Source organism: Odontesthes bonariensis, chromosome 11 (genome assembly GCF_027942865.1).
Source record: "Odontesthes bonariensis isolate fOdoBon6 chromosome 11, fOdoBon6.hap1, whole genome shotgun sequence".
Classification (NCBI taxonomy): domain Eukaryota; kingdom Metazoa; phylum Chordata; class Actinopteri; order Atheriniformes; family Atherinopsidae; genus Odontesthes; species Odontesthes bonariensis.
This window is the reverse complement of record NC_134516.1, coordinates 18419833-18438916: the sequence shown is the minus strand read 5'-3', so window position 1 is coordinate 18438916 and position 19084 is coordinate 18419833. Positions and strand designations below refer to the sequence as shown.

Below are 19084 nucleotides of genomic sequence, written 5' to 3'. Positions count from 1 at the left end.
ACAAAAACAAATAAACAGATATAAAAGCACTGAATTACTTATTTATTTAATAATTGTGCACCAGTAAAACAATCAACCATAAGAATATAACAAGTGTAAGTGGTTCAGTCAGTTCAGCGTTACATAACCAGAGAACTGGTTGATGAGAGCTGATTCATTCGAGGAGCGTGGAGGGGGGGGCAACTTGCAAAGAGATGGAATCATAAAGCCTCTCTCGATGGCACATATGATGGGACGTTTGGGGTTGCACCATCATATCAGCGGCCTGAGTCATGTTTTCTTGACTGCTGTGATCCTGGGACTTAACCGCATAAAAGTAACAAACAGCTTCACCCAAAGCGCTGGCTCAGTTCCACAACCTGCCTCAGTGTAATTGGGGGCCTAGCAGCAAAGCTGCGAAGGCACCCATTGTGTTTGTAGCTTTTCCTATTATTCCTCTGCTTTCCGCTGCAATTGAAGTCTATGGCAGCCCCATGAACGCAATGGGAGAAAGTTGTGAAATTTGGCACACGCATTCAGCACCATGCCAAAGTAAACCTCAAGAATTTTCATGCCCCAAGAGAGTACTCTCTAGCGCCACCAACACGTCAAAATGCATTCAAATTAGGGATGTTAACCGATGACCGTATGACCGATGGTTGACCGAATCAACGTCGTCCGGTTAGAATTTTTCTGCCGTCGGTTTAAAAAAAAAAAAAAAAAAAAAACTCACTATATCTTTAGAAATGTTATGTGAGCATGAGCCATCCCACGATGGAAGAACAACGGCAGCAGAGCTCACGTAGCGCCCTCCTCAGAGGTCCTCTCTTACACCAGTTGCAACTTGTACGCCGTACATGACGGGTCCTGTCTGTGCAGTTAAAAAAAAAAAAAATCGCCACTATTAACCTAAATAAAGCCAATGTGGCTGCGTGTGGACTACGACATAATGATAATTGTAACACTGTAATGGCAAAAGACACAAGACTAACTTAGCCTACTTGTTGTGATATATTCATCTGTACTTAAATGGCATGACGACAGGAACTTATTGCAAAGGATTTTGTGCAGCATAGGCCACACCACAGAGTCATTGGTTGACCTACTTTCCTGTAACACCGCCAAATGCACCGTTCTCTGTTTGTGACTTTGTAACGTGGGCTTTTAACAGCCCGAGTTCGGTGCCGCGTTTGATTCGTGTTTAAAAAGTACCGTGACTGGAAGGTCGCCGTTGCGCATAATGTGTGGCTGTGCGTGTCTGCGCAGGCACAGCAATTATTTTTCTACCCAAAACCCTTATTCCTCCACAAGTACGCCTAGAACTAGTGGTCAATGATTGGGGAAAATGTATAATACCAAGGGCACGAACTAACACTGATTGTGTGATGGGAGCCTAACCAGTCTAAAATGGGGGCATAACTTGTTCTACGAGGCAGAGAAAGACGCGCGACAGGACACAGATATCATAAATGGCACTTATAGTATTTTCGGTGACCGACTTTAATCGACTAATGAGGCTCAGTGGTCGGTCAAGACTTTTTTTAAATTTCGACATCCCTAATTCAAATGCGTCAAACTCAGCCTGTGTTCGAAACCGCATACTACATACTTCCATACTGTATACTCATCGATCAGACAGTATGCAGAGCGTTTACCCACAATGCATTTCTCTCCTGCCCGAGCCGAAATCAGCCGGCCTGAAGCTGATTTTGCTTAAGCTCTAAACTCTGTAAACTTTAGCAACATTTGAAACATTTTCAGGTGAGAAAGTAGTCGTTTAGATCCCCAACGTGTTGAAAACCTGACAAAATACCGGCTATTTACAATTTTGTTCCCATGAATTCGGCGCTACTAAAGCTAGCCGCAGTGAGCAACGCACTTCCGGTTATTTTCATAAAATAAAATACCCGTTGCCTTTTATCATAGGGAAAGCCATTACGATACAATTGATGCTTTTGTTTTGAAAACAGGAAGTGAACCTACCCTCGTTGTAGCTAGCTTGAAACTGCCGTTTTGACAGGAAATGATGATCGGCGACGTCACGTTACGTTGCATCTTGGGTAGTTTGAGTATGAGTAGTAACCTCATGATGCATACCCAACATTTCGGCGAATCTAGTATGCATCCGGGAAAAAAGTCAGTATGAGTAGTAGGAGTAGTAGGAGAAGTATGCGGTTTCGAACACAGCCATAGACTCATGACCACATCTTTAAGAGGCCCAGGAAGTCTGGTGACGTTTAGCCTATAGGTGGCGCTATATGTAGCAAAAAGGCATTTTTGCTCATATCTTTGGACCCCTTGGTCCAAATTTCACAAATGAGGTACGGTTGGAATCCCTGGATGCAGACGAGGTCATCGCAACTCATGACGTAACCTGCACCATGTTGGATTTTCCGCCATTAAGAATTTGATCAAAAACCTACAAAAAGCATTTCAGGCCACGCAGATTGCCCGATCTCCATGGGACTTGGCACATAGAATCTTCAGACCAAGCCGCACAAAAGTTATCAGGTGGATTCTTTCATTTCGCTTCCGTTTAACCGCGGCAGCCAATCAAACTTTACGCCCACGCGCAAACAGGACGTTAGGCCGTATCTCTGCGATGCATTGATGTATCGATGCCAAACTTGGTGCATGGACTCATGACGCCTTCCTGAGCAGCCGTAGCCTTCCCTATTGTGCCATTCTGCTAGGACCCCCACATTGCTGCTTGCAGATATAGTCAGTTTTATTCTGTTTTTGGCATCAAACTGTGCTTTGAGGCTCTAATTCCTCCTTCTATTCCTTCTTCTCTTTGTGCGTTAATATTCAGTTTTTTTTCTTTCCTGAATGAATCCTGTTACTGCTTTTGCAATCCCCCCCCACAGGGATCATCAATCATCTAATCTAATCCCTCCGCCTCTCACCACTGCTTTTTTTTTTTTTTTTACTGCCGTTGCTGTGAAGATGCTCGGTGTTAAAAGTACACACGCCAATCTGGCCAGGATTAAAATGACCCCCGGATGACCGAGCCGACGTAAAATATAGAAGAAATCAAAGAGGTGTTTGTTCTGGATGTGGAAAAATTCTAGTGGTTTGGAGAGAAAAGTGACCAATCACCAAAAAGTCCGGAGGAAACCTGAAGGGGATTCTTTCACAGGGATGAAACAACAGTCCGACGGTCTCCACAGAGCAATTACTCTTCCTCTCGTCTTTACAGGCCACTCAGGGGTCAGAGTTATCTGTAAGCCCTGCAGAAACCCACCGTCTGCCATTTCTGCTCCTTCACCAAGTGAGCAGAAACCCCCCAGCTTACTGCACCTGTTGTGTTAATGCCACCACACGTTTATTCCAAATCCTTTACCACTATCCCCCCAGAAATATGAAGTAAATGCATTATTTTAGGGCCTCATCATGGTCTAAATTCTAATAAAAGAACCAAGCAAACAGGTGTTCAATAACATATATACACAATAAATACACAAATACACAACATTTACTACGACTCATGTAAAAGTGATGCGACCTGCAATGCCTGTAATGACATTTTCAAGGTTTGCACTGGAAAAAATGCCCCTCCAAAAATAAGTTTAAAAAAAATAACAAATACGAGACGTTTTTGCTTGAAATAAGCAAATAAATCTGCCACTGGAACTAATGAAAATCGGCTTGTCAAGATTTCTTGAAATAAGATGTGATATTTGGGACTTTTGAGATAAAAGTGATCTTGAAATTAGCTTAAAAACCTCTTCAAATGTAAAAAAAAAAAAGCTTGTTTCATATGATATGCGACTCAAAACAATTTGTTTTCAAGACTTTTTAATTTAACAAGATATTCCAGATGTATTGTCTTCAAACAAGTCCCTATATCTGGCTGAAATAGTGCTTGTTAGGCAGTTGTGTCTTATATTAAGTGTAATGAGATATTTGGACTAGAAATGAGACAAATATACATGGGAAGACTTTGAATCGTGAAGAATTCCCCTTTCTCGTGGCCCCCGTTCTAAATATCCGTTTGCTTTGTTAGACTCTCCCCAGCTCAATAGTCCGCGTTCATTCATTCATTGGTCTTAAAGTATTGGTGAAATAAAGACAGTCTAATTATTTAGAGGCTGTATTGTCTCTGCCCTGTTCTCTCCCGTTATATGGATATACGCTGATCTCCAGTGATCTAAATATCTTCCGAAGGACGCCGACTTTCACCACACTGTTATCGGTAAGTAGATGAACGTATTTTATGCCAGAAATAAGGTCCAGGTTTAAAAAAAAAAACAACAACTGAACTTCCCCTTTAAGCTCACATAGTTGAAAGGCAACAACTCTGCTCCTTGTGGAAAAGATGTGGGGAACCATAAGTTGAGACCTCTCTATAAACAGATAACTATATAAATATACAACATTTACAAGGCTGCCATTAGGTATGGGAATTGATAAGATTTTTACGATTCCAATTCCATTTTCGATTCTGCTTAACGATTCGGGTTTTTTTTGTTTTTTTTTTAAAAATCGGTTCCCTTATCGATTCTCATTTGGAGAAAAAGGACTTTGTTTAGTTTAGAAGTAACACGAGTCATGACCTTACAAACCCAACAACGGTGAGGTCCACATTGGTCTATCATGGCCTGGGTAATTTAACTCTTCCCTGCTCTGGTGAAAGGAGAAGCTGGAGGTAGACGTGAACTGGGGGTAGTACCACCAGCCTCTGGCTCTGAGCCAGTCAGGCTCTGTCTCTCATGATTTCATCTAAATGTAATGCCTGAGAAGGCATTCATTTAACCTTAACCGTTACTAACAGCAGGTTTTACAATGAGGCAAATGGCGCTAATATGACAGGCAGTGTTTGTTTGTTAGTTAGTTAGTTACCTGCAGTGTTAGCCGAGGACATGCTAACGTTGCTAACGTTGCTGGGTTCAGATTCACCAACGTTAGTTCGGAGCAGATTGAAAACGTGACATTCATTCATAGTTATTGCATGTTGGTAGTATTTCCTCCCTTTGGTGAAATATTCACTTTGCAAGTTGCCCTGTTGTCGTCTTCTTTAGGGATGTGTAATCAAACTTTCGAGCGTTTGTACCGCTTGGGCGCCATGTTTACTGTTGATTGCTGGCTGCACTGGACTCGCCACGCAACGTTGCGTGGTGACGTCATTCGCGCCCACTGGAATCGATAAGGGAATCGTTTGCAAAATCGCCAAACGATTCCAAGGAATTGAAACACTGGGAACCGGTTCTCGATTCCCACCCCTAATAGCCATTCAGTCAATATGCAGTAGTTAAATAAAGATAATAGTTATTTAGCTTATTCTGTATAAAGTAAATACAGAAATTTACGACGACCAGAAATTTAGATGAAAAAGGTTAAAGAAACAAATGGAGAGACAGGTGGAAACCACCAGGTGCTGCAGCCGTTTTTAAAGACAACCAACTGTGGTGATAAAGCTGCTCCCTAATTGCTGCGCAGATCAATAATTAATGCATCTTTCAAGCATTTCTTCTGACACTTACGTCAATTCTTGAACATGCTTTGATGAAACTTTACTGCTGGCAGACAACAGCGGCCCTGACACCTTTGAAATAAAGATCAATAAATGAAATGCCTCCGGGAAGACATGTAGGAAAACTCGTTTAACACAGTTTAACGATGAAGATACATTTGCTTCAGATTGGGTGATCCGAGTCCGTTTTATTCTGATAAAACTCGCCTCCCATGTAAATGTAAAGAAGCTGCCAGTCTAAAAACTCTGCCTTTAGTTCCTCCTTCCCGACCCAACAGGCTTGGCAGCAGCATTTATATGGATTTACATCACCTCCATCTGGCCAGAGTTCTTTCTTTGGGAGAGATGGAATAAAGTGGAAGTGGAGGAGGGACACATCAAAGAGGAGAACTTTCTCTGGAAGATGTGAGGAAGAAGAGAAGTCTCCATCAAACACAAGAGCTTCCTTTGCTTCAAACGGCCCCTGCACAGAGGCCGGATGAAACGAGATACCGACCACTAAACTGGAGTTGGGCTGCGCTTCAGGGAGAGTCTGGATATGTGAGCGTATTTGCATTTTTTTTAATGCAGCTGGGAGCATGGGCAGGGATTCTGTACACTAAAGGTGACTGCTGTTCCCTCCTGATGGATTATACATCCCGTCATGATCCGTACGTCCTCTGCCAGCATAAAGAGGACAGTCGTGCTGCATGATTAGATAATCATTTCTGCCAGGAAGACGCCCGTTGAGAGAAATCAAGTGCGATTTCAGACATAAATAACAATTTATTCAATTTAAAAGTGGTTTGAGTGCTTCGTGTTTTTGAAGGCACCGAACCGTTTGGGGTTTTTAAGCCACTAGTAACATCACAGAACTGCTTCCCTGCTTTGTTTTAACATTTCTATTCATTTATGTGCTGCCAACGTGTGGAAGTGACATTTATCTTTATAAATAAAGATAAATAAGGAACAATAAGGATGGACAACCCTAGTTCCAAAAATATTGGGACGCTGTGTAACATGCAAAAAACGTAATGATTTTTTAAATCTCATAAACCAATATTTTTATCATCAGTGCAACATAGAAAACAAACCAAATGTTGAAAGGGAGACATTAAAAAATAGAGGATCTTTTCTGTTTAACCTGTGAAAAAGATCGAAAGTGTGGAAACAACTGGACACAGTTTCACAGCAGCTCCTGCTGGCAGCTTCACATTCTCTGTAGAAGCATCAGAGTGGGATCAATCTTCTCTCCCAAATCCCTCACAAGTGAGAGAGCCTAAAAAAAAAAAACAGACATCCATCGCTTTGACAGCTTCTGTAAATTTAAAACAAAAAAAGTGGTTTCACACTGGAAAAAAATCAAAGTCTTACCAAGTATATTTGTCTCATTTCTAGTCCAAATATCTCATTACACTTAATATAAGACACAACTGCCTAACAAGTACTATTTCAGCCAGATATAGGGACTTGTTTGAAGACAATACATCTGGAATATCTTGTTAAATGAAAAAGTCTTGAAAACAAATTGTTTTGAGTCAGATTTCATATGAAATAAGCTTTTTTTTTTTTACATTTGAAGAGGTTTTTAAGCTAATTTCAAGATCACTTTTATCTCAAAAGTCCCAAATATCACATTTTATTTCAAAAAATCTTGACCATCCGATTTTCACTAGTTCCATTGGCAGATTTGTTTTTCTTATTTCAAGCAAAAACGTCTTTTATTTGTTGTTTTTCTTATTTTTTTACTTATTTTTGGAGGGGCATTTTTTCTAGCTTGAAACTGCCGTTTTGACAGGAAATGACGATCGGCGACGTCACGTTACGTTGCATCTTGGGTAGTTTGAGTATGAGTAGTAACCTCATGATGCATACCCAACATTTCGGAGAATCTAGTATGCATCCGGGAACTTAAAAAAAGTTAAAGTCAGTATGAGTAGTAGGAGAAGTAGGCGGTTTCGAACACAGCCCAGGACACGGTTTTCTGCAGGTTCCTATCTGACGCAGAGTTGCAGGGTTCCTGCTGCAGGGCCAGGGTTGCAGCAGGCGGAACACCTTCAGAGCTGCCGACAGCAGCCTGGCTCCGCCCGGGTCGGCCTGCAGTTCAGCACAGAGGCCAGACCGGCTCAGCTGTGTGAAATCAAAGTAATGAGCCGCTGCTCTGGTCTGGCCCAGCTGAAGCTGCTCTGATTGATTGCTGCTCTCCTCCAGCAGCGTCAGTACAGAAGCAGCCTTCTTCTTCTTCTTTATTTATTTATTTTACCACTGGCAGATGTAAGAAGTTCCCAGCTGGTTTGCAGGAACTGGACGAAACCCGAAGCTGCTAATTCACATTTCAAAAGTACCAACAGGTGAATAGATTAACATTTATCACCTCATTATGTGCGATGTTCTGCTGGAAAACCTTAAGACCTGGCATTTATGTGGATGTAACTTTGACCCATAGCCCTGTGTGGCGATGGCTCCTGCTGACAGCAGTGACCTGCACAGCTGGACTCAGACCAACTCAGACCTAAAGCACTTACATGAGCAGCACAGAAAGAGCACAAAGAGCCTTTAAACTCTACGGATCTCTCGACCATTGGATCAGTGTTTTACCATTTACCTGATCAATGAAACGGCAACTTTAGCTTCACAATATGATGTGCAGGGTATTAAACGTTTCCGTTTTCGTCCCAGTTTGGTTGGTATTGAGATGGTTTTTCCGCCTTTTAACTCAATAAATAAATAAGACTCTAAAACATTGTTCAGAAAATGTGTCTTTGCAAACTCCAAGCGTCTCTGCCTCAATTGGACTGTTTTAAAGTTCGATCATCGAGTTGATAAAAGGACAAATATTACAAAAAGTGTCTTTATCCAGATGTTGTACAATCCGGGGTGATTGGCATTTTATTTTCTGGTGTTTACTCTGTTACTGCTAATCCAGACAAACAATATGTTCATTAAGGATTCACCACTTGGTGCACGCCGATGCCAAATATTTACCTGCATAATAGAATATTTAAATTGTTAATTGAACCTTACAGAAGCTGCTTGTTGTCATGTCAAAGAAAACATTTTAGTTGTAAGGCTCAACATAACAAAAATAATCTGGTTTTAACCTCAGTTAAATTAAACCTCACATGGACAACAACACGTGACTTATTACACTGTGATTATTTATTTAACAAGAACTAAAAACAAAGAGGCAGTGAATGAGAAACTAAGTGAACCCCTGATCCAGCAGCTGGTAGCAGCAGTGAGAAACTAAGTGAACGGCCTCACATCTGACTCTAGAACACTTTGGTATCCAGAGGAGTTCATGGTGGACTCAGTGACTGCAAGGTGCCCAGGTCCTGTGGCTGCAGAACCAGCCCAGATCATCAGCCCTCCACCACCGTGCTTGACAGCTGGTGTGAGGTGTTTGTGCTGATATGCTGTGTTTGGTTTCCTCCAAACGTGCTGCTGTGCATTATGAGCAAACATCTCCACTTTGGTCTGGTCTGTCCAAAGGACATTGTTCCAGAAGTCTTGTGGTTTGTTCAGATGCAGCTTTGCAAACCTAAGCTGTGCTGCCATGTTCTTTTTAGAGAGAAGAGGCTTTCTCCTGCAGCCCTTCCACACAAGCCATACCTGTTCAGTCTGTTTCTAACTGTGCTGTCATGACCTTTAACCTTTAACATGCTAACTGAGGCCTGTAGAGTCTGAGATGTAGCTCTTGGGTTTCTGACCTTGCTGGGACGTCCACTCCTGGGAAGATTGACAGCTGTCCTGAATGTTTTCCACCTGTGAATAATCTTTGATGGACTCCAGATAGTTTGGAAACGGCCTTATAACCCTCACCAGATTGATTGGCAGCAGTTTTTTATAAACAAATAAACAGTTGTTGTTCATCTCATGTTACAGTTGCCTAATTTCCTGATATCTTATTTCGAACAGGATTTACTTTCAGTTTCAAACGACTTCACCCGTGATTCATTTGCTCACATATACGTGTAAAACACAGAGTGCATTTCTCACCACAGTGGCTGGAGTGGCTCATCACAGGCAGGAATAAACCATTTATGTAAGTTTAGACAATGACAGCATCTTTCAGTGGGCAGGATAGAAACTGGATTAAAATCCTCTCAACTCCTCTGAAATCGCTGTAAATCACCGTGAGTGGCTCATGACGAAAACATCCACGAAAACAAACCCAGGCAAAACGCATTACGTCTGAAAGCGTTTGAAAACCGAGCGTCTCGGCGCGCGGAAGGCGAGCTGCGATCGCCCCGCTGAGCCGACGCCGCGGCTTGATTGGTTCTGATTAGTGAATAAATCAAACAGGTATCAAATCAAGCCGGGCCAATTGCCTCCTACTCGCACCTTGATTAGGTTCATGCACCCAAATGCGTTCCCCGGTTGAGGAACATTCTCCCTCGCTCTCACGCACAGTCTACCCTGTAATTGGCAAACTCTCCCTGCCTCCATCCAAGCCAGCTGTAATTAGTGTGCCAGCAACAATGCTTGTTTGTCAGGAAACACACACTCGTACGCACACGCAGCGCTCATCCCATCCCGATTATGTCTCAACTAACACCCTTTGATGCACCCACACACGGATAGTATTCAGCTTTCCATGACGCCTGGGGCAGTTAGCATTCACAAATCTGCTCGTTTCTCTGGGAAATCTCACACAAAACGTTGGGAACTGATTCATCTCGCCGTTTCCACCGATTCAAAACAGCCCAAAAAAAGATGCGTCTTGTTAAAGGGAATCACGCCGGTTTTGCTCGTGGGGCAGATGTGTTTTTTTTTGCTCCACAGGGCCACAGCTGACCCTCCGTTTGTGCACGGTTTACCATGATAAAGAGGAAGGGATCACCGGTGAACAAACATGAATGGTAAACATCTCTGAATGTTTAATGTTTCTACCCGATATGCTCACAGACTGAGGTTAAAGCTTCATTATGTGAGGAACAACATCTGTATAATTCAACTGCTTGGAGGATGTTCGTGCAGATTTTACCCCGTGTCCACCTGACCGTCTCCTCACTGGAAAAAATGTCCCTCCAAAAATAAGTAAGAAAAACAACAAATACAAGACGTTTTTTAAAAAAATCTGCCAATGAAACTAGTGAAAATCGGCTTGTCAAGATTTCTTGAAATAAGATGTGATATTTAGGACTTTTGAGATAAAAGTGATCTTGGAATTAGCTTAAAAACCTCTTCAAACGTAAAAAAAAAAAGCTTGTTTCATATGAAATCAGACTCAAAACTATTTGTTTTCAAGACTTTTTCATTTAACAAGATATTCCAGATGTATTGTCTTCAAACAAGTCCCTATATCTGGCTGAAATAGTACTTGTTAGGCAGTTGTGTCTTATATTAAGTGTAATGAGATATTTTGACCAGAAATGAGACAAATATACTTGGTAAGACTTTGATTTTTTCCAGCATCGTCTCCTTGGAGATTCATCTCTGAACATCACTTCCATCCAACCATCCACACTCCACAGCAGCTTCTCTTCAGCCCGCTGTGACCTGCTTTTCTTCTCTTTAGTCATGTTTATATTTGGCTTTTCTGGATGGAAAAATCCCATTTCCTTCATCTGGCTTCTTACAGGTTGGTTACAGATATTGATTCCTGTTTCTGCCCATTTGTTTTCCATCTGGTTTGTTGTGTATCGTTGCTTTAAGCTTCCTGTCCTGACTCTTTCACCTGTATGTTTCAACTGAAATCTGCCCCAACTGGAAGCACTTTTAAATCCAGGTTAAAAACATTTCTCTTTTGGTGTGCGTATGGTTGAGTTTATATTTTTCTTTTCCCCTCTTCTTTGATTGCTTTTAACTGTGTTTTCATTTTTTTATTCTATTTTTTTCTCTCTTTAAATTGCTTGTTTCTCTTTTAAATGCCTTGTCTTTATGTAAAGCACATTGAGTTGCCTGTGGTATGAAATGCGCTGTATAAATAAAGATGCCTTGCCTTGCCTATTTGTAAATGTAAATGTACTTTATTTATACAGCCCTTTACAAACAATCATTACGGTGTATTAAAGTGCTTTACAGCAGGTAATAAATAAAGAGAAGAATAAGTAAAAACAAATAAAAACAATAAAATATTGATTTTTTAAACTATTTTTAAACTATTTGATCTGAAAAAAACGTTTTTTGGTGCATTTTATTACACAATGTTCGGCTTGTATTATCTTAGTTTTGTTACCATTTCTTCTACAAAATAAACCAGCTGAATGAACATCCTCCAGGACTGCTGATTCTAGATGTTTTTTGGCCTGATTTATTTCATTTTCGCTGGTGAGTAGAGACTAAGTTCAGTCAAAGTCAAAGAATATTTCCTTCAAGAACATATTTCCAGCTAGAATCTGACCTCTTGGTGCTGGAGTGAGGGCGCTGGGCGGCGACCAGCTGCTGCAGGCCGAGCGTGGGACTGTGGAAGAGGACGCCGCTGCGTCGGAGCAGCTTCTGCTTCATGGCTGCCAGGCCGCTCCACTCCTGAACAAACCTCAGCACCTGCAGGAGGGATGCCAGACGAAACAACAACAACAACTCACTTTAAGTTCAATTTCTGCCGCTCGAGTCCCCATAACAATCGTAAATTGATCGTTTTTTTGACACCGGAGCATCTCTAAAAGCAAAATACTTGTGTTTAAGATTCTCAATTTTTGGAAAATACACTCGAGCTGAAAACAAACAATTCCAGAGGAGTGAGTTTATTCAGATGGCTGAACGAAACTCATCACAGCAGAGGAGAGCTGCGTCTTCAGAGAAAATCCACTGGAAATACAGCAAATAACACCGCGGCCTATTGTGCAATTTACCAACATACATTCCACTTAAAGTGTTCATCTTGGAGGATTCATACCCACCGTCACAGAAAGATGACTGAACTGAATATGGAATATTCAGCTTTTAGGCTTTTTCATATTCACAGAAAAGTTTCTTTGTTGTCATTCACAGCAAATATGATACGATCGATCCATGAGATCTTTTCAGGTTTCTTTCCCTTTAAAAACACGCTTCTTTTCAACATTTCTTCACTTAAATTAATGAAGAAATTAATAATAAGCCGTTACATTATCATTTCTGTAAGTATTCAGTAGGTTAATAACACACTTATATGTGTGACGTCATTCATTTGTTTATCTTTTTACAATATGGGGACGTAAAACTGACAGGATGACAACTTTTGGGGACATTTATAAAAATGTGAGGATGTTTTAAGTCGCTTTTTAAGGATTTATCTGTTGGATTTTATTGTTATTTATTTATGTAAAGCTCTTTGGTCAACCCAGGTGCTTCATAAATAAACCTTGACCTTTGAGGATCAACACTTGGTTTTAGGGTTAGAGTTGGAATAAGGTTATGGTCAAGTTTTGGGTTAGTATAACAAGGCCTTTAGAGGGGTTAAGTTCAGGCTCTATGGGTCAGATTTGGTACAATGGTTGAAATAAAGGCAGGGGTGGAGCAGTGATTTTAAATGTGGGGGTGTTCCAGGGATGGCACATGAGCACCACATCAAGCCCAGAGACACGACGCTGAAGTTGGCATCCGATTCGTGAATTAAATGGATGGCCATAAAGGGCCATCGCCCTAAACTAGGTCCTGTATGGAAACTACAACTGTTGCGCTGCTCAAATCTATATAGCTATAGATTTATTAAAACCTTGTTTGGGATTTGTGAAACCCTTTTATGATTTGTGAAAATGAAGAATATGGCCATTTTTCTGCTTTTTTTGCATTCTGATCACCCTGAACTGGGTCTTGTATGGAAACTACAATAGTTAGACTGCTCAAATCTGGATGGAATTATTCTAAAGAGGGTACAGAATCTTTAAAACACATTGTATGTTGGTGCACTACGAGGGTGGGCAAACCGTTAATATAATACATCCATGGGGCAAACGGGTTTACCTATGGAAAATGTGGGCGGGGGGGGGGGGTGAAATCATCTGGCTGTAAAAGTGGGGGTGTCGAAACACCCCCATCCCCTACGGGTGCGACGCCCATGAATAAAGGGAAGGGGATTTGTCAATAGACAAACGTATGTCGGTCAAGTTTATACTCGTTTCCTGACCTCAAATAAATACCTGGTGCTTTAGAGTCGTTTTGGCTTGTTGTGCACATTCTGTCACATTTAAACAACAGGGAGAGCCGAATGGAAGAGACTGAGAGCAGATCTGTCGCTACAAGCATCTGTATCCCCCTCCTCCATCAAAAGCCAAGAAGGTGCAGCTACTGTAAATGTTGCGAAACCATCCAGAATAAATCAAAGTGAAACAGAAAAGTAGAAACTCTGGTTTATGTAAGAATAACGCACTTCTTATACGACTTCCTCTGGCGCTACAGAGGTGCAGCCGAGTCTATTTTCAGCGAGCTTCCAGCGCTGGTATAAGCGGTAACGGCTCCGTGTTGATGAAGACACAGTTCGCTGGTGTAATGACCAATGCATCGAGTATTATTAGCCCCGTAATGCTTTGAGGAAAGAACTTCCTTCTGTTTGCCTGCAGCAGGGACGGAAAGTGGGAGGTTGCTCATTTCCCTCCCCCGACGATCTTTCTTAAAAAGCCCAAATATTACCCTTAATGTGGGAAACGCTTCTATTCCAGCAGGTAGAAATGAAGCTTCGCTTCAATAATCATTGAAGAAAGAGAATCAAAACAATTGAAATCTCATCGTTGGAGCTGGAATCAGAATAATGTGAGTGAGAAGCCGTCATCGTCGTGGACGGACTGACAATAAAGTTTATTTTGTATTGGGATCAGGAGTTAAAGAGGAGCAGAGCAGCTGGATGTCGTGCTGTATATCCTGGAGGCTCCTGACAGGAGCACAGATTACAGAAAGAAGACGATAAAGAAGCATTTGTGACATCGTGAGATGATGATTTTAAAAAGGTTAGAGAGTAATGAGGCAAAGCGTCTCCTCAGAGTGGGTTAAGAGATGAGACCTGTGGGCAGAAACTGAGCTTTCATTTCTCACTGTGCATCCAAACAGTTTATTCTGCTTTCATCTGCAGAGAGTTGGTGTTTTCTGGAACAAATCGCATGAAAAGTAAAAAAAAAAAAATGCAATCAAATGTACAGAAAAATCTACCAGATGGTGCAGAGAGTGTATATAAAGCGATGCAGAAGCACACTCAGCAGCTCTCTTCTATTCCCTTCCCATTAACTCATCGACTGGATTCCCTCCTGATCAGTGTGCCGGGGCTATTTTAAGAAAAATATCATGTTTAAACGGATAAATAACCTGAAATCTCTACATTTTTCTCCACTTTGCAGCTCAACTCTTGTTATAATTTGATCACTTCAAGGTGCTGAACATATGGACGGATAACGTTACATTCAGCTCATTGTTCTGCTCTTAAATCTGCAAATAGTTCCCCCGAAAATGAGCTATTTTCCAAACACAAGCAGCGACCAGTGACCTGAAGACTGAAGAAACAACTTTCCTGAACGATTAATTTCAAAGCGTTTAATTTCAGTGGGAGAAGAAAAGCTCAGCCACCCCTGCCCGGCCCTCCGTCCACGCCGTGTCGCAGCCCAATATTAAAGCTTGCTTAGTATTGATTGTGATGGACAATTGGTGGGTAACGGGGCATAAATGATGGGTCTGAGGACGGATGCAACTCACGCCTCGGTTTTACAAACCAACATAAACAACGTGACAGGTGGGGCGTCTGTCAGGAGCTCCGATACCGCCGCGGCAGATTGCAGGATTTAATACGTGGCGGGTCGTTTGAGGCGATGATCCGTCTCCTTTAACGACCCTCATAAAGCGCTGCTTTCTTTTTTTTTTTGCTTGTCTCCTAAACCGACCCACACCGCTCCCCATCCTGCTCACCCGCCCCCAATGTTTAAGCCTTTAGGTGTCAGTATTTTCAAACTATGGAATGCAAAGTGGAATTATTGAGTAGGGATAATTATGGTCTGGGATATGTCAATGATTAGAAACAACATTGATTTTTTTTTTTGTTATGCCTGATTTAAAAAAACTAAAATCCTTAATTTCTGAAAAGGGACATTTTTGTCCCCTTCTAAAATGATCCCCAAAATACCATATGTTAATATTTTCTTCCACTTCAGTTCTGATCATAACCACCAGGTTTTCAATTACTTTAAAAAAATTAACCCTTTAAATACTGGTTTATAGGATGTAAACGCCAATTTCTGTTAAAAAACACACACAAAAACTGCTGTATTTTCAATGTATGCAGTGCAAAGTGAAATATTCTATCGGTAATATTAGGTCTGGGATATGTCATTGATGAGCTACAACATCAGTTCTTACAGCTTTTTAGTTTTTATGCAATGGCAGATTACAGAAACAGCTCCCATAGACATCCATTATAATGAATGCAGCATTAGACAAGTTTTTTTTCTACACAATGAAAAATTGCATTGTATATGATGTGTGTTAGAAATTCGAAAAAATAGTCAAAAATGCACAACTGGACCAAATATGATGAGTATCACTATTTCCAGTGTGAAATTAGAGGAGAAAGTACACCCCAAGTGGACAAAAATGTCCCCTATCAGGGATTAGGGTTAATAACGCCTCTCTTCACTGGGATATCTAAAATGAAGGTGATCCCAGAAGCGACTTACGGGAATATAAAGTTTAACTACACTCTTATCTAGTTGTGTCTTCTTGTCTTTCAATCAAGGAAGAAACTCCGGTTTAATTCCACTTTTTTTTTTTTTTTTTTACAGTGATGACAAATTAAAGAGGGACATCTCCCTGGTGAAAGCACTGCAGTCCACATTCACACCCACGCACAGTCATTAATATCAAAGGACACACTCTCAGCCTGGCGGGAAGGGCAGACCTGCGTTCGATTTTCCCGGCGTCGACTGAAGGCCTCGGGCAGGTCGTCCCAGTTGGTTAGTTTGATGTCCAGAGGGATGAAGCTCAAGTTCAGCGGAGCTCCGTCCTGAAAGATGGGGGAGATGGAGAGGAAGAGGGCAGCCTGAAGCGTCGGCACCATCATGGAGCAGTTCTTACAATTATTCATGAACATCTGAAGCCTGGTTTATGTGAAGAAGGGATGATGTGAAAACAACAAAGCTAACATAAAGTCAGACAGTGAGGAAAGTTGTTGTAGGCAAAGAACATCTTAATATCTCTGAATATTAAACATGACCGTACTCATACACTGGAAAAAAATCAAAGTCTTACCAAGTATATTTGTCTCATTTCTAGTCAAAATATCTCATTACACTTAATTATAAGACACAACTGCCTAACAAGTACCATTTCAGCCAGATATAGGGACTTGTTTTAATACAATACATCTGGAATATCTTGTTAAATTAAAAAGTTTTGAGTTGGATTTCACATGAATCAAGTTTTTTTGACATTTGAAGAGGTTTTTAAGCTAATTTCAAGATCACTTTTATCTCAAAAGTCTTAAATATGACATCTTATTTCAAGAAATCTTGACAAGCCGATTTTCACTAGTTCCATTGGCAGATTTTTTTTGGTTAATTCAAGCAAAAATGTCTCGTATTTGTTGTTTTTTTTATTAATTTTTGGAGGGGCATTTTTTCCAGTGTATATTAACATCTATTACTACATGTGTACTAATCACATATAAAACGTCCATAAAATGCAGCTAAACTGCCAAAGTGCCATCTTCAGATTCCATCGTTACCCTCTTGCGTGTGACTCGTTCTCGTGTACATGTCGATAGTTGCTGTAGTTTCAGATAAATACACTTTAAACTCAACATCACAGTCAGTTAAATACCATCTAAAAATGGGGTTTATCAGTTTATTGTTACTGTATCACAGAGTACAGCGCCTCATTTCTATATATGTTGCCAAGAAAGCAGGAAACTGGTGCAAACATGCATCTAAATACAGTATTTAAGGTAAAAAACAGAGTTTTTTAAAGTGAATATCTGCTCTGAGCTCCTTTCTCCTCCAACTCAGCCTGAACCCTCTCAGACCAGCTTTCTGTCCTTTCTTTAAGGAGTCTTCAGGAATAGTTCTCCAGGCTTCTTGAAGGACATCCCAAAGCTCTTCTTTGGATGTGGGCTGCCTTTTGTTCCGTTCTCTGCCAACATGACCCCACACTGCTTCAGTAATGTTGAGCTCCGGGCTCTGGGGAGGATTCATCCCTCCATCAGACCTGCTGCCACTGATTTTCAGCCCACTTCTTGTGTCCTTTGGCACAGCTCAGCCTTTTCTCCCTGTTTCCCTTCCTTAAGAACGGCTTCCTGACAGCCACCCTTCCATGGAGCCCATTTCTGATGAGGCTTGGGCCAACAGCAGATGGATCAGCTGAAGGTCCAGATGCATCTCTCAGCTCCTGTGTCAGGGCTTTGCTGGATTTTTTCCTCTTTCTTAAGGACATCACTTTCAGATCCTGTTCATCTGCTGTAGATAGTTCTTTAGGCCTGACACTTCTTCTTCTGTCCTCCACTGGTCCAGTTTCCTCAAATGTTTTAAGGACACACTGCACACCATGCTGAGATATGCCAAGTTTTCAGCTAACAGCTCTTTGGGAATCACCTTGTTGCTGCAGAAATCCTGTTTTCTGTCTGTCAGACTGTGTTATCTTTGCTGTTTTTCACAGATGAAGCTAAAGAAATGGGAACAAATGATGTGTCTCTGTGACAGGCTGCTGGGAACAAAGTGTCTAAAGATCCAGTTTAAAATGGCTTCTTTGCTAAGTTGTCTGTTCTGTGTGGACTCAACACTGGTTCATCCCTTGAGTTAGGAGCCCTTTTCCTGCCTGAATGGTTCATATTTTGCTCAACAAACCCAAAGAGGATTGAAATTGAGTGAAAAACTATGAAATCTCTTGCTGAAGTCCACTTTAAGTCTGCCTGCTTGGAAGGAAAATATTAATGAATGAGAAGTGGATCAACACTTTAACACAGAGTGATGTTTGAATCCCACAAATGGATCCAGATCAACTCTATAGGGATCATTTTATCACCTTTTGTGTGCATGTGAAGCCTCGGTTCCACTATTGTCCGTTATCTGTCAAACTGTGTTATCTTTGTTGTTTTTCACAGATGCAACTAAAGAAATGAGTTGTTTGTTATGTGCTGACACAACACTGGTTCATCCCTTCTTGAGTTTGGTGCATTTTTTGTGCTTGAAAATGAGTGAAAAAGCAGAAAATGTCCAAAGAAAGACCTTCAGAAAGCCTGGAGAACTATTAATCTAGACCAGTTTAAAATGTCACAAGAAAGTCTGGCTGCTTGGAAGGAAAATATAAAGAAATGAGGATTATTTTTCATAGGTGCAACTAAAGAAATGGGAACAAAGTGCCTAAAGATCCAATTTAAAACAGCTTCTTTGCTAACTTGTCTGTTATGTGCAGACACAGCTCGGCCCTGGTCAGAGTCACTCATTGGCTAAAACTTGCTAATTTTTTCAGCTTCTAACATCAACTTTAAGTAGAAAATGTTCAGTTGCTGCCTCTATATCTCAGGTGCCATTTGTAAAATCATAACCGATGTCCTCCACCTGTCAGGGGTAACAATGTCATGATTAATCATTTAAATCCATAATGTTATTTAGACCTTCGTCTTTCACTTGTCCAGTTTCTTACCTTGAGTTTGGTGCCTTTTTTTTATGCTTTAATGATAAATAGGTCAGTGTTTAAGGGGCTTAAACAAAAATTACATTCCTGTAAAACTGGCCAGGTACAAGGACGGGACTGAAA

The 19084-nt window shown here is 41.1% G+C and overlaps 1 protein-coding gene across 1 annotated transcript in view; it reads right to left on the bottom strand.

The window, feature by feature from the left end:
- The window catches only part of zranb3 (zinc finger, RAN-binding domain containing 3), a 148656-nt gene that overhangs the window by 24835 nt on the left and 104737 nt on the right, over positions 1 to 19084 (bottom strand). The window contains exons 16-17 of the mRNA XM_075477837.1: positions 16233 to 16337; positions 11778 to 11920 (exon numbers count right to left, since the gene is read on the bottom strand). Of these exons, the coding sequence (XP_075333952.1) occupies positions 11778 to 11920; positions 16233 to 16337 (248 nt within the window). The remainder of the gene's footprint in view (positions 1 to 11777; positions 11921 to 16232; positions 16338 to 19084) is intronic.